The 14,995-nt window shown below is 46.1% G+C and overlaps 1 protein-coding gene across 2 annotated transcripts in view; it reads right to left on the reverse strand.

Annotated features, from left to right (window-relative positions):
* Positions 1–8,125: 8,125 nt before the first annotated feature.
* GPR156 (G protein-coupled receptor 156) overlaps positions 8,126–14,995 on the reverse strand; it is a 100,165-nt gene continuing 93,295 nt past the window's right edge. For both annotated transcript variants that reach the window (XM_045851525.1, XM_045851523.1), the window contains one exon: positions 8,126–11,153. In XM_045851525.1, the coding sequence (XP_045707481.1) occupies positions 9,819–11,153 (1,335 nt within the window). In that variant the 3' untranslated portion in view covers positions 8,126–9,818. The remainder of the gene's footprint in view (positions 11,154–14,995) is intronic.

Below are 14,995 nucleotides of genomic sequence, written 5' to 3' on the forward strand. Positions count from 1 at the left end.
AGTGGTCTCAACTCTGGTTGCACATTAAAATCACCTTGGAAGCTTTAGAAAAAACTCTTATATCAAGACCCTACCTCAATCGGGGATGTTCTGGAGGCTGCAAGAAGGGCTCGGAGGGAAGGCATTCTTTTAGGATGTGGATTGACAGCAGTGGCTTCTGGCTGCAAGACGCAGGCCTCTCTGACTCATAGTTACAGAGTGATGGAGATAACTACTAGAAATAAGACACCTGGCTACATTCCACTGGTATGGCCTCCTTTTCCGGAGTGTAAAAGTGCCTACTTGTGACATCAGAAGAATGTGTTGACAGATGGTATCCTGTTTCCAATTCTCTGGTATATTTTATGGTAGGAGCAGTAGCAATACCTGCAGAACTAACCTGGTTTTCCTTTTTTCAGGACTCTTCAGCTTCCTGTAGGGGCTTATAGAGGGGAACCATCCAGAGAAGCAGGTTTTGTCATAGCCAGTTTTTATTTATTTGTTTCTTCTGAGAATGTTGGGGAAATTGGGTCCAGAGTTTTAAGGACTACTCTTTGGGTCTCATTAGCTTAATTTCTTCTAGCATTATCTGTAGGGCAGCTGAGATCCTCTGAAATGCTAAACTTCAAGTATCATCTAAAAGAAAAATACTGCCAAATTCCTTTTTATTTGCTCAAGCTACTCTTGGTACAAACAAAAAGGTAGGAGCACAGAGAGAGTTGGCCAGTCTTCAAAATAAAGCTAGAAATGTTAATTAAGAACTGCATAAAAGGCATGGAGCACTGGGTAAGATGTTGTGAAAATGCCATGATAAACATGGCTCTTGCTCTCCAGTCTCTGACAATCTAGTTGGAGAGGCAAAACATGAACATGTGAAATGTTAACAATAAAGGATTTATACAGCAACCCAAGACAATAATAAAATTGTTGTGTGGGGGGGGCATTTCAGGAGTATATGATTTACTGCTTAATAAATTCTGAGGCTAGTTGGAAGTGGTCAGAAGAAAGAGAGGTCATGTCAGGCTGGGGTGGTTAGAATGAAGGAAAGAGGGGCTGGTGTGAGCCAAAGTGTAGAGCTTGTCAGGGTCCAGAATGAGCCACCCCAAGATGTGCCTCAGTGGTATGCAGATTAGTTTGAACTAAAGGCAACTTAAGCTGCAGAGTCAAGAGAAAATTCTGCCCCTCCCTTTAATTATCTAGGAGAACTTGAATTAGGTAGTGTCCCTGCCCATAAAAAGCTATTATCAGAGACTTCTGGCCAAGATGGAGGCATAGGTGGTTGCATTGTGCCTCTGCACGCAACCAAAACTAAGGACAACAAGAATTCACAAACAAAAAACAACCAGAACAGAGAGAAATGAACCAAACAGAAGTCTGAATACCATACATCCAGACTGGTAAGGAGGGGCGGAGTTGGAAGCTGGCAGAGAGGGCTCGAGGGGTACCGGCAGGAAAAAGCGGTGGCTGGCAGATGCAGGCACACAGGGCATAGACGGCAGTTGGCAGACCCCAGAAGTGCGGGGGCAGCTGACAGACCGGTGGCAGACCCTTGGTGAGGGAGGCAACAAGCAGACCCAGTGAAGTGTGCAAGGCAGCTGGCTGTCTGCAGCCACACATTCACACGCAGACAAACTAAGCTGAAACGGGTAGCGACACAGACCGCACAACCCAGGGACCCAGTGCCGGAAAACAAAGCCTAAAGGTACCAATTGAAAACACCTGTGGAAGTTGAGGCCGGGAGATTCTCTCAGCCTCACAGGAGGCTCCTTGGGGAAACCCACAGAGTCCGAGACAGTACACAAGCCCACCCACCTGGGAGCCAGCACCGGAAGGTCCCAATTTGCTTGTGGGAAGCGACAAAGGGGACTAAAGTCCTAGAGAGATTGGAACAGACGCCATTGTTCCCTCTCAGACCCCACCCCCACATACAACGTCACAACCCAGAGACTGAGGTGCCCGGCCCTGGTGAACACCTAAGGCTCTGCCCCTCCTACATAACAGGTGTGACCAGACCAAAGGAAAAAAGTAAAATAAAATAAAAAAGATGGCTCAGACAGAGTTAAAAGCCCCAGAGCCAGTTTTTTAAAGCAACTGAGAGATAGCCAACCTATCAGATGCACAGTTCAAAGCACTGGTGAGCAGGATGCTCACAGAATTGGTTGACTTTGGTAATAAATTAGATGAACAAATGCAGGCTACAATAAGAGAAATGAAGGAAAATGCACAGGGAACCAGCAGTGATGGAAAGAAAACTGGGTTTTAAATCAATGGAAGGGACCAGAAGGAAGAAAGGAACAACCAAACAGAAAAGAATGAAGAAACAAGAATTCAAAAAAATGAGGAGAGGCTTAGCAACCTCCAGCACACCTTTAAACGTTCCAACATCTGAATTATAGGGGTACCAGAAGGAGAAGAGGAAAAAACAACAAGTGGAAAAGTTATTTGAACAAATAATAAAGTTGAATTTCCCCAATATGGCAAGGGAAATAGATTTCCAGGAAGTCCAGGAAGCTCAGAAAGTCCCAAAGAACTTGGACCAAAGGAGGAACACACCAGGCACATCATAATTACATTACCCAAAGTAAAAATGAAGGAGAGAATTCTAGAAGCAGCAAGAGATAAGGAGATAGTTACCTACAAAGAAGTTCCTATCAGACTGTCAGCTGATTTCTCAAAAGAGACCTTGCAGGCAAGAAGGGGCTGGAAAGAAGTATTCCAAGTCATGAAAGACAAGGACCTACATCCAAGATTGCTCTATCCAGCAAAGCTTTCATTTAGAATGGAAGGGCAGAGAAAGTGCTTCTCAGATAAGGCCAAGTTAAAGGAGTTCATCATCACCAATCCCTTATTATATGAAATGTTAAAGGGACTTATCTAAGAAAAAGAAGATAAAAAATATGAACAGTAAAAAAAGTCATCAGACTCAGAGTTAGTAACAACCATACCTAAAACAAAAGCAAACTAAGCAAACAACTAGAACAGGAACAGAACCACAGAAATGAAGATCACATGGAGGGTTAGCAACAGGGAAGTGGGAGGAGAGAAGAGGAAAAGATACAGAGAATAAGTAGCATAGACCATAGGTATAAAATAGACAGGGGGAGGGCAAGAATAGTATGGGAAATGTAGAAGCTAAAGAACTTATGACACATGGACATGAACTAAAGGAGGGGAATGTGGGTGAGAGGGGGTGGGCAGGGTGGAGGGGAGTAAAGGGGAAAAATGGGACAACTGTAATAGCATAATCAATAAAATATATTTTAAAAAGCTATTATCAAAGATAACTTCTTTTGACCTATCTATAGGGCAGGATAAACTTCTATTTATTGTACTAAATATCTGTTCTTCTTATCATCCAGCAATGACCTTTCAAAGCCCCCAAAGTGTATTACCTCATCCCTAGTTCAGAATGTCTTATATACCCCCACCCCCTTTCCATCTCTGAACTTCTCATGTATGTAGGGTTTCCCATACACATGTACATATTACATCTGGTTATTGACTCTTGCTAATCTGTCTCATGTCTATTTGATTGTTAGACAGGTTATTATTAGCCAGAAGAACCTTGAGGGTAGAGGAAAAAGTGTTCCTCCCCAAGCCTGAGGAAGATGGAGGTATGCTCTGGTAACAGAGTAAACTGATTTGGCAGTAGCAAGATGAAGAGTTTCAGGTAAGTTAAGAATGGGGGAGGGTAGAGCACCATAAAAGAGGGCCTTGAGACCCAAACCAAGGTGAGATTTCATCCTTTAGTAAGGAAGTGGGAGTTATAAAGGGTTTTCAGCAAAGTAGAGATTCGAGTTGAAGAGATTCTATGGCCTTCCCCTGATATCAGCAGAAGATCTGTTGGCTATTTTTCATCCTCATGGGGTCTTCTGGGACCCTTGCCCAGAATCATGTTTTTTGTGCCATTTAAAGGACACAATATTTGAGAAGAAGCTTTCAGCTTGGGGGACTGACCATGGTCTTTATGAACAAGGGTTTGCTTGTTTTCAGTATCACGTGTATTTGGCATTGAACTTCCTGAAGGGGGTGGGAGTGAGCAGGTAGCTTTAGAAAGCTCCCTTCCAGCCTCTAGGAAGCTGTTCAATGACTCAGCAGTGGCAGGTTTTGCAATAGGCTTACAGAACCAGACCAGCTTGCTTTTCCTAAGGAAATCTTTGTGTCCGAAGAAAACCTCAGCCTGGGCCCCTGCCCCGCCAGATTGAAATTCCTTCTGTCTCCTGATAGCACACCTGTAGCACATGCTCTGGAACCAGCATTGGGGAATCTAAAAAGGGCTTTGGAATCCTTCAGGATTTCATCCTTCAGGAAGGAAGTGGGAGTAATAAGTCAGATTTGGAATAAAGTCAGATTTCAGTTCAAACTCTGGCTCTATCTCTAACCAGCTGTGTGATCTCAGGCAAGTTACCTAACCTCTCCCTGTTATAGTTTCCTCATCTGTAAAACTGAAATCAGCACAACTCTGCAGGGCGGTTATAAGTATTAAAAAGGGCAAGTATTAAGTGGCACATAGTAGTTATTCCATGTATTTTTTCTATTATAAAGTGTATAATAGTTCTACAAAGGAAATTAGTTGTGTCTCTTGACTCCACCCTAAAAAAAATCAGACTTCCTGACTTTCCAACTGCACCTTTCCTTCTAGGCCAGCCCTAATGTTTGAGTCTTGCAGGTGGGTGTGCTTCCTACAGTAAGTGAACTTGACCTTAGAAGAGGTTCGGGGAGAAAATTCCATTGCCCAAGAAGTGGGTTGAACTAATCTTCATTTTTCTGTATCTATTTAGAAGACCCTTTCCTTAGGAATCAATTGAAGACAAAGAAGGGGATTTTGGTATAAAGCAAGAAAACATAAAGAGGATTCTGAAATATAAATCTGTGTTTCCTGAATAACTACCTAAGACAAACACTTATATCATGTTTACTATGTGTCAGGCATAGCTCAGATCACTTTACAAACACTAATTCATTTGACCCTCATAGCAACCTTATGAGCTAAGCATTATTGTCCTAGTTTACAGCTGGGGAAACTAAGCCACAAAGAGGTTATGCAACTTGCTGAAAGTCACCCAGACATGTGGGTGATTTTAAGCCCAGGCATTTCAGTGGGGGCAGGAAATTATTGTACAAATATGAGTGGAGAAGAGATGTCACCTAAAATGCATTCTTTTAACAAAGGGTTTCAATATTATCACAAATGTGTATCTGCAACACTGTTGCCCATGATGAGATGCCTAAGCCTGCATCTCAGGTGACTTCTATTATGAGGTGCCTCACTGAGGTCCCTCTTGAGACAATTCTAGGTAGGCCACTCTTATTTTCTTGGTTTATTTCTTTTGACAAACATTTGATGAACATCAAATATGGGCCAGGCACAGTGCGGGGGTCACCAAGATAATTATTTACAAGTTGTGTGCTCAGGAAGCTCATAGTCAAGTGGGGAAAGCTGAGAAATTAACCAACAGTCACATACATACTCTATGGCTCTGCCTTTCTTCACAGAAGTGAGCCTCCTTTTCTCTCAACTCAAAACCAGAGCCAGGGCAATCAAGTACAAAAGAGGTCATTGCCACAGTCTTCCCACTGACAGAGCTAAGCAGGATGCCTTTCTTTGCCTCCTCCTTCACCACATCTCTCTTGTCTCTTTTTGTTCTTTGGATGTCTTGTCTCCCTTCCCTTCTTTTTTTCCTGTTGTTTGCTTTTATCTTAGTCACTTGAAAACCTTTTCAAGCCCTCTCCCAAACACTTATTCTCTGAGCATATGCATCTTGCTAGTGTATTCAAACATCCAAAGGTTAAGTCCCAGAATGAGGAAGGTTGGAAGACATTGACACAGATCTTGTCAAGCTCATATCAGGTTGTTTCTTCCTGCGACATTGGCATTTCCTGTCCATTGTGAACTTAATAGTGAACTGAACATCCCAAGATGTTCCCTTATTCAAATGCAGTTTCGCTGGGGATGCTAAGATCTGGAACATTTGGGGAGAGAGATCAGAGTAGGTATCAGAGCTGAGGAAGAGCAAAGTCTGAGGACAAAGAGTAGTGTTTATCCTGCCTCCAGCCCCTTAAAGAGGCATCCCTGCATTAGACCTATCATAACAAAGCCCAGGTGGTGTTACTGGGAAAGGTGCAGCAGCCAGAGGGAACAGAGAAACTGCTTTGTTTGAGGCTTTAAGATGGGAACTCAAATAGGTGATGGTGATAAAGATGAATAGACTGTTCTCCTGCTAAGAATACTTGTTAGCTATAAACCTGTGGAGAAAGCATCCTTAAGAGAAAACCTTTATCACAGTAACTTTCTTGCTCCTCTTCTATTAACTCCATCATTCCACATGACCTTTCCTTAAGAGATTTAAAGTACTGTCATTTTCAGAATGCAGTTACTTCTGGGTGATTTTTTTTTCTTGCTCTCAACCCCTTGGAAGGCAGTGAAACCAGGTGGCTCTGCCTCTCTTTCTGTTGCTTTTCTAGATCAGGTTCTTTGCCTTCGTTTCCTCCATTTATCTGCTCAAAAATTCACCCATCAAACAATTTATTAGGCTTATCCTTTGTGCAAAGTTCTCTGATGTCTACTCTAGAGGATACAAAAACGTAGAAGATACACTCAGTGCTTTCAGGAACTTGAAATCTGTGGAGAAGATACATTTAAATATAACAAAATAAACACAGACTGAAAAGATTTTGTGAAACTTGCGTTGACTCTTCTCTTTACAATTTTAGACATAATATGGTTCTTTAAAAGCATGTCTCCTACATCTGATGCTTTCCCCCCCTCCTCTATAAGTTCCAGGAAGGCCAAATTGATCCTTTAAGGAAAGACAGTTTGAGCACAGGTGAGAGAATAGAGCCCCGCTTTGGAATCAGGATGGGCACCTCTGACCCCAGGATTTCAATCAGCAGGGCAACATATGTATGAGTCAGAATCATGCCTGGCTCCATGCAAGTTCTTAGAACCAACAGAAACGTGCAGAGCCCCAATGACGGTAGCAGAGGCGATGTTTATGTGTCCACAGTTCCTTTGTACAAGTTACTGAGCTTTCTTCAAGAGTGTTACAATCAAGAGCATGCCAAAAGTCACTATGCACTCTTCCTTTTGAGAATTTCATCACTGGTTTTGCTGGCCTTGGGTAAGAAAATCTAGGGAGGAAGATGGTGAGGAGTTGGGGTGGGTGGTGCAAGAGTAAGTAATGGATTGGAGACAGTATTTTTGGGCAGGCAGCTGTGGTGTTTGACACATTGTTTTTGAACCAAATGATAGGGAAAATGGGGGTATATTCTTTATCTTTCCAACTAAGTCTCTCAAGGGTTACAAAGTCATTCCAGGTAAAATAGATAACAGAAGCCTCTATATAACTGAGTTTGAAACATGGGTCTCCAGATATCCTTCTTTATTTAACTGTTGGGGTCAGTCAATTTTATTTGGGGTTGTTCAGGAAAGGCTGAAGACAGAATGCATGTTCCACCTGAGTCTTTTTTTTTTTATTAAAAAAATATTTATTTATTTTTAGAGAGAGGAAGGAAGGGAGAAAGAGAGAGAGAAACATCAATGTATGGTTGCCTCTTGCACACCCCCAACTGGGAACCTGGCCTGCAGGCATGTGCTCTGACTGGGAATTGAACTGGTGGCCCTTTGGTTTGCAGGCCAGTGCTCAGTCCACTGAGCCACACCAGTCAGGGCTCCATCTGAGTCTTGAAGGATAAATAATTCACAAGGTATGCAAAGAAGGGAAAAGAATTCAAGATAGAAGAGGAATGGAGATGCAAAAGGGCTGGAATGGTGGGACCAAGAATGTAGGAGCAGAGAGAGTGAGAAGGATAGAAAGATGGCCAGGTGTAGAGCCTGCATAGTCCACACTCATAAACGGTAGGTGCCTAGTGGTGACATACTGAGAGGAAGGGAGCTGAAGGAGCTGACAGGAAAGGAGGAGGTGAAGGGCAACCACAGGATCCCCATGGGTGACATGAGTCCAGGTTCTCCAGAATTTCCTCTAGGCTCTGGGGCAGGTGTTTCTGTCACAAATGATATCTGTAACACTTGGAAACCCAAGGTAACCCAGTGCCAACTCTGAAGGCCTCTATGTGTCCACTCTCTGTGCCTCTACTCCCCAGCCCAAGACCACAATTTCTGAAGAGACTTGCCTTGAGAGCCATTTCTCTTTTATTAAGCTATCACTTGGACAACAAACAAACAGCACAAACAGATACTACAAACCCACATGCACAATAAGTTGTGACATTTGTATGTAGAAGTTAGATGACAGAAGGAGCTCTGCTACCAGGAGGACCTCCCAATCCAGTGTCTTGATATTCATGAGTATCAGCAGCCTCCGTGAGTCCATGACAAATCTTCTGTGGGACATTTAGAGCTGAATGCCCCACCCCGGGCATGTCTAATGAGGCTTAGACTCCTGCATATGAACATGTACACACACACAGATAGGGGCAGAGAACGGCCTCCAAACAACAATAGCTTAGCAGCAAGCAAAGTGGACCTGTCTATGCTTTCCCTGTGGCTCTGGCAGCAGACAAGTTCCCCACATTGATCCTTCACCAGCTCCCCAGCACCCTTGAGAGGTGCAGGTGGGCCTTGAGGCAGTGAGGGCTGCTCTGCAAGGAGAACCCAGTTTTGCTATCTTGGGGCAAGTGTCCTGGACTCCAGGGTGAACACATCTCAGCTTTCCCACACTACCCTTGCTTTATTGCCTGGGCTGCCAAGCCCTGCTTGCCACTCCCAAAAGAATGAATAAAAAGCTGTATCCCAAGGAAAACTACCAACTTGGAGTCCCATGAGCTGTGTGCAAGTCCTACATCAGCCACTGTCTAGCAGTGTGACATTGTGAAAGCCACTTCAGTTCTCGAAGCTGTATGTTTCCCATCTGTCTACTTTCCAGGCTTATCACAAGGAATTATTGAAATTTGATACTACCAAGTACTGTGCCAAACTCAAGGTAAATGATCAAAACCCGTTTGCTTTCCTGCCTTCTTTCCCCCCATTTTCTATTTCCAGGTTTATTTATCCACTGATGGCTACATGACCCCAATTGCACCAAAAGTGCCTCTTGACCAACAACAACAAGGCCTCCCACACTGCAACAGAGGCCGCCAGTGTGCTGACCTGTGCCACTGGTGGGATCTGAGGAATGGACCACAGGACCAGAAGGCAGCCTGGACATCAGGTGCTACTCAAGCCCAGGAGCAAGATTTGGGTAGCCTGAGCCCTGACTGCCTCAGGGACGATGACGAGCTGCCGTGATGGTGGGAAAACATGAACGCCAAATAGTGCTGTGGAGGTGGCTATGAGTCGGGTCTTGTAAGAGCTGGAACCCAGTGGGTGGTGCAGTTTATAACCTTCAGCAGAAACACAACCGTGCCCCCTTCCAAGAATGGGACGCTCAAGAATGTAGGAAACTTATCTTTGTAGCAGGTCTGTCACCAAAAGGCCACTTTGACGGATCATAGTCCTCAATTCTGATTCTGCAGAACTTTTCCTTCCATCTCTCCATCTGTCTGTCCACCAGTCATCCATCTGGTATGTATTAAGAGTTTTGTAGAATACAGGCTGATTAGTACAGAAAAGTTTCTGTGCTCACGTAGCACCTTTTATCCATAGAGTAACTTTTATGGTCACTCAGCTGGAGTCTTCTACAGGAATGCTATGAGGTAGTAACAAGACAGGAAATACCTTTCTTTTTATAGATCAAGTGAGCACTGGTGAAACATGGTAAGGGCTGCTCAATGCAGGATGCTGGTGTGTTCCCCAAAAGCCAGACCTGGCCTTCCTCCTGGAGGCCTTGGTACAGCTTGTCCTGAACTAACCTCTGTATCCAGACCTGCTCTGCTGTGTTTCATACCAGGGTGGGTTTCAAGTCATCTTTGAAGTTCACGACAGGCTTTGAGCGGGCCCACAGCTTTTCCCAGGAAGCCAGCCCCCCAGCATGCTCAGGGTCAGTGTCTGACGAGCCACTGTCACTGGAATCAGAGGAACTCTGGAAGCAGATTTCACAGTATGGCCGGTGGCAGTGGCAGAAGAACTCATCTGAGCTGCTGGACTCAGTGTCAAGGTAGTTGCATGGAGAAGAAAGGGAGGGACAGTCTAGAGACCCCCGGGACTGTGGCTGTTGCTGCTCAGGCAAATCTGGTGAGGCTCTGGATAGGGGTGGGCCAGCAGGACACTGTGCCTGGCCAGAACTAGGAGGCTGATGGGGAAAGGCTGCACGGCTCCTTCCAGTCCCCTGGGACTCTGGCTGGCATTGTTTGCTGTTCTTTGGGGTGCTTGGCTTGCCTTGAGGATCTGAGAGTAGTGAGGGCTTCTTGGAAGAGGGTACCCTCAAATCAGCAGTTTGGGGGTCCAAGGAGAGGCTGTCCCCGTTCTGCACATTTAACCTACTTTTTGCACCAGATAAAATCTTATTTGCCCGATGCCCCACAGATGAGGGTACAGAGCCTGGAAAGTGTGAGCGAGCCCGCTGTGCTGCCCGCCTTCTCCTCACCATGTGTGGGCTAAAGCCCAGCTCCTTAGGGAGGGGCATCTTTGAGGTGCTGTGGGCAGCACTACTCTTCCAGGGTTGCTGGGGACAAGACAGGGAAGAGGGGAGTGGAGCCTTGTGGCCCAGGCCTAGATCTTGTAAGACTTCCTGAAGCTTCTCCCTGATCACTGAATTGACCCTGGACAGCTGCTTTTGGGGCTCCCCTGAGTTCTCCAGCTGCCCCAGTTTCCTAGGAACAGAGCCTTCTTCACCTGGTATGAGACTCTGGTGGGAGGCCATGGGTTCCTGGTCTCTTTTTTCTGCATCCTGGCTTTGCTCAGCCTGTGGCTTCTGACTGTAGCCCAAATTTAAATGATCAGAAAGGTCTCTCAAGTCAGACATCTGCCCTGGCGAGGAGCCAGAGTCCTTCCCCGGCCCCTTGAAGCTTTGTGCACTCGGGGAGGGCACTGAGGTAGTCTGGGAGTCCTGGGCAGCCGCACTGGTACCATTCTGAGAGTCAGAGAAGCATAGCGAATGCCTTTGAGTTGCCAGGCCATGCACGGGGGCTGTGGCTTGGCCATCCTCACTGTGGGAAGAGGCAGGAAAGACAGCCCACTCTGGGGGGTCATAGTTACACTCAGCTGACATCAGCCTCACTAGCTTCTCTTTGGCGTTGTTTACTTGTTCCTGCAGGCTTTCAATCACAGCATTTTTCTGTAAGATAAAAGCAAAACCATCAACAAAAGATGCTGCTGAAGGTTTTCACGCAATTTCCCATGGGGGAAAAAGTGTGGCACCAAGGGACCTTGGTTTAAATCCCAGCTGCTCTGTGTATTAGCTGGTGAATGGGGCTGTGAGAAGGCACCTCCACAAAGTGGAAACACATGTTGTGCACAAAGTGCTTGGTGCAGTCACTGGCGCAGGCATTCAGTGAAGGCGAACCATGATGTACTGTAGTGCGGTCTTCATCGCCCCATGTCCCCACTCTGTGGCATTGTCCGTGAGACAGGAAGTTGGAGGAGACACAGCTTGCTGCTTGCTGGCTGGGGCACACACTTTTGAGAACTGGGAGGGAAAGGTCACTCTCCAGGACACAAGCCTGAAAAATGGCCCAACTCCAGTTTATCACACTTTTGCAAAATGCAAATGAATTTGAAGCGCATCTCAAGGGGATGATTGAGTGGGGAAAACAAGTATTTTGTCTCTTGCTAAACAGACTAGAAAATGGAAAAACAGAGAGAAGGGTGGAGATTCCTGGGCCAAAGAAATAAGGCTGGAGCCAGAAGGGGCCAATGAGAATCTCAGGTTGGTGTTACCACCTGCCTTGGCTGGACCACGGGGTGGAAGGTGAAAAGTTACTAGTATCTCCTACAGAAGGGCAGGTGTTGGAAGTATTGGAGAAGCTTTTTTTTTCTTTAAATAGAATTGTTGGGTCAGACTCTCTGATAGCTTCATTCAACGGATCTAGAATGAAGTCCAGAAGATGAACGAGGCTGGGGCATTTCTGCTATTGAGCTGCCTACCTGTCACATGGCTGTTATTTGATACACAGGCTATGCCCAGGAGGCCTGGCAGGTGTGAGCTGCAGAGGTGTGTCTGTCCTAACCGAGATCATGGGCATGAAGTAGGGGAAAAGCACCGGCAGTGGGTGTGCCCTATGCATCCTCTGGTGGTACAGCAGCAGCTTCCCTAGCTCAGACCTTAGGTCCACCTTCTGAAATTTCTGATGATCAAAGGCAGTAGAGCAGGGTGGGGAACTGATGGTCTTGGGGCAGACAGCTGGGATCCAGGGTTTGGAGAAGGTGATAACACAAGCATTGTGTTCTAGGAACTGCTTGTTCAAATACCAAAATGCTGCCTCATTGTTGCCATCCTTGTTAGAAACTGAGGATGAGCATTTGGACATCCATTTATTATGCCCTGGAAATAAAAGGATGTTTCCTTTCTCTAGAAGACCTGATACAAGTTGCCTATGGACCAAACCTGTGGTGTCTTCTCAAGCTGAGATGACCAGAGCTCAGGTGAGCTCTGACCAGAAGTGACCCTTTCTGAAAGCAGTATCTGGTAAACTAGTCCAGCCATGGTCTCTGGCAGCAACTTCAAGGCAGATCTGCTGCTCTCTACTTATAAGCAGAAAGGTGATTTCTCTAATATTGGCTCTCCTACTTACATCCTGGTTTAGTCTACTTCTTTTGTCATTGGGAGAGAGTCCCAGACCAGTGGGAAACTGGTGAATAAGGGGAAGGGACTTGCAGCTGAGCCTGCCCATTCTCTCTTTTCCTCACCTGCAGAGTGGTGCTCTGAGCATTGCTGGGGCAATCTAGAGGATTCTAGGACTCCCCAGGAGCAGAGGGGATGAGTAACTGGGAGACATTCATTCGGGCTCTGCATGATACCTGGGTGGTGTCAGAGAGCTCTCTGAGCATCACATAGGGGTGGCTGTGCTGATTACCCAGGAGGGACCCTGACTCTCTTCCTCCTCAGCAGCCCGTCCTCGTGAAGTCCACCCTGCACATTGTCAGGCTGGCTTCAGGAGGCCTCTACTGCCTCACTGAGTTAGGAGGAGGTCACCAACTGATGACAACTACCCAGCAAGTACACTCTCAGTGCTGTCTTTTTATGCCTTATCTGCAAATTTCTTTGAGTGTAGTAAAACAGGACAAATACTGAGTTGGGAAGAATACTCTTCTCCCAGCAGACCAAGCATCTGAAATTGGCTGGAGATGGATCTTTCAGAGAAAAAAGTAGGACTCTATTTTCATGATGGCTGCATACTAGAGGTGTGGTATGAGCCACTGCTACCATGAGACCAAAATCTGACCTATCATGGCAGCTGCATTTAAATGAGCTTATTAATTATTACTTTTGGCACATCTGGGGAAGCAAAACATCCACAAGTATGTTTCATAAGGTACAGGCCATAAGGAGAAATGGAATCACTCTTTGTTGCTATGGCACAAGGAAGAAAAATAATAGGTAGGTTTCCTCTGCTGTGGAGTGTAGAAGGAAGGTTCTACCTGCTGGCCTTCATACAACCTGGGAAGTTGGTGTTGGGAGCTGCCCTGCATGGCATCTGGGGAACCCCTGGTCACAGCAGCAAAGGAGGTGAGAATGAGAAGGTAGACCCCAGATAATGGGAAAGTAAGAGGAGGACAAGGTAAGGGTGGCCGAGGGGGCTGCATCAGAGGGAAGTTGGAGTCAGAAGCTGCAACAAGCTGGGCTCAGGGTTTGTGCACATATGGAGGCAGGAGAGACACTGTGTCGTCCACCAGGCAGGGCCAGGGCTGAGGATTTATGTGCTGGAACCTCTGTAGGCCTGCTCAAATCCCCAGGATGGCTGCTGGTTCTCAGGCCTTTCCTGGGAAAGATGTACCAGGTGTTGGGGCAAGGCCAGCTTTTTACTGCCTGTACATCTGCTCCCTATTAGGACCCTTCCTCTGCAGATTCAAGGCATCTTTTTGGATAGAGCAGATTCAGTCACTGCATGGGAAACAGGGTGGATAGTGTGGCAGAAGTACAAAAAGCACGTCATAAATTACCATAAGGCTAAAGAGTCAGGCCACTTGGCTGTTCCAACATTAGCTGATTGTGAATGAAAACCATCCTGGCTGTTCTCGCCAAATCTCTGGCCTTCTGTTGAGCTGAGAAAAAAAACTGCTTCTTTGAAGACTTCACAGAGTATAAAAGGCAATGCTAGTCCCTTGCCAGGTGGGGAGAAACCTGGCTTTGAAATAAGGTCCTGAATGCTTCATAAATAGTATGGAAATAGAGAAGAAGTATGACTGAAAAAGGTCCAGGCTGGGGTGTGGTGTGGGAGCCTGAAGGGGCATGGAGAGCGGGCACGGGGATGGCTAATCCCACCCTCTTACACAAGGACTGCTGATGGTCACGTGTCCGTCCAGTCACAGGAAAACAATCTCCCAAACTGCACCTAGTCAGGTACGTTCTATATTGTGTGTGTATGTGTGTGTGGGGGGGTGGGGTGGGGACTATAATTTAGTGAGTGTGAAAATACTAATTCTTCTGGGCCCTGTGCCTCCTTCCTGAGGCAGGGCAGCCTCAAGCTTTCCCAAGTGCTTTCCGTAAGCCCACACCACAGTGCCCAGTTCTGGGAGGGGTGCCAGCTCTCGCTCAAGTACAAAAGAAAGAAGGGCTGGGGGCTCCCCAGTCCTCCATTGGTGCTACTATGATATTCAGAGGACCTATTCAGCCCCTCTCCCCATCTTTAGACATTACTGACTCTCTGGGTTGGTGGGGTGATTGAGATCTCTAGTTAGAAGCTGCAGATACAGTAAGGGGCCCTAGAAGATCTTGTGAACGAGGACACTACTCTAGGTAAGGAAAGAACATATCGCACAAGTGAAGCAGCTTGTGCCCACTACAACTCAGGACCTTTACAGTGCTGTTCCTCTGTTTGGAAGGCTTCTCCCTGCACTCTTTTCTGGCCACTTTGTACTTAACCTTCAGTTCTCAGCTCACAGAGTTTTTTCTGACAGCTCTAAATTAGGTTCCCTTGTCCTTGCCACCCATTTTTCTGTCTTATCACCCTATTTTTT

Source organism: Phyllostomus hastatus, unplaced genomic scaffold, assembly GCF_019186645.2.
Source record: "Phyllostomus hastatus isolate PE091 unplaced genomic scaffold, TTU_PhHast_1.1 phas_contig_86, whole genome shotgun sequence".
NCBI lineage: Eukaryota > Metazoa > Chordata > Mammalia > Chiroptera > Phyllostomidae > Phyllostomus > Phyllostomus hastatus.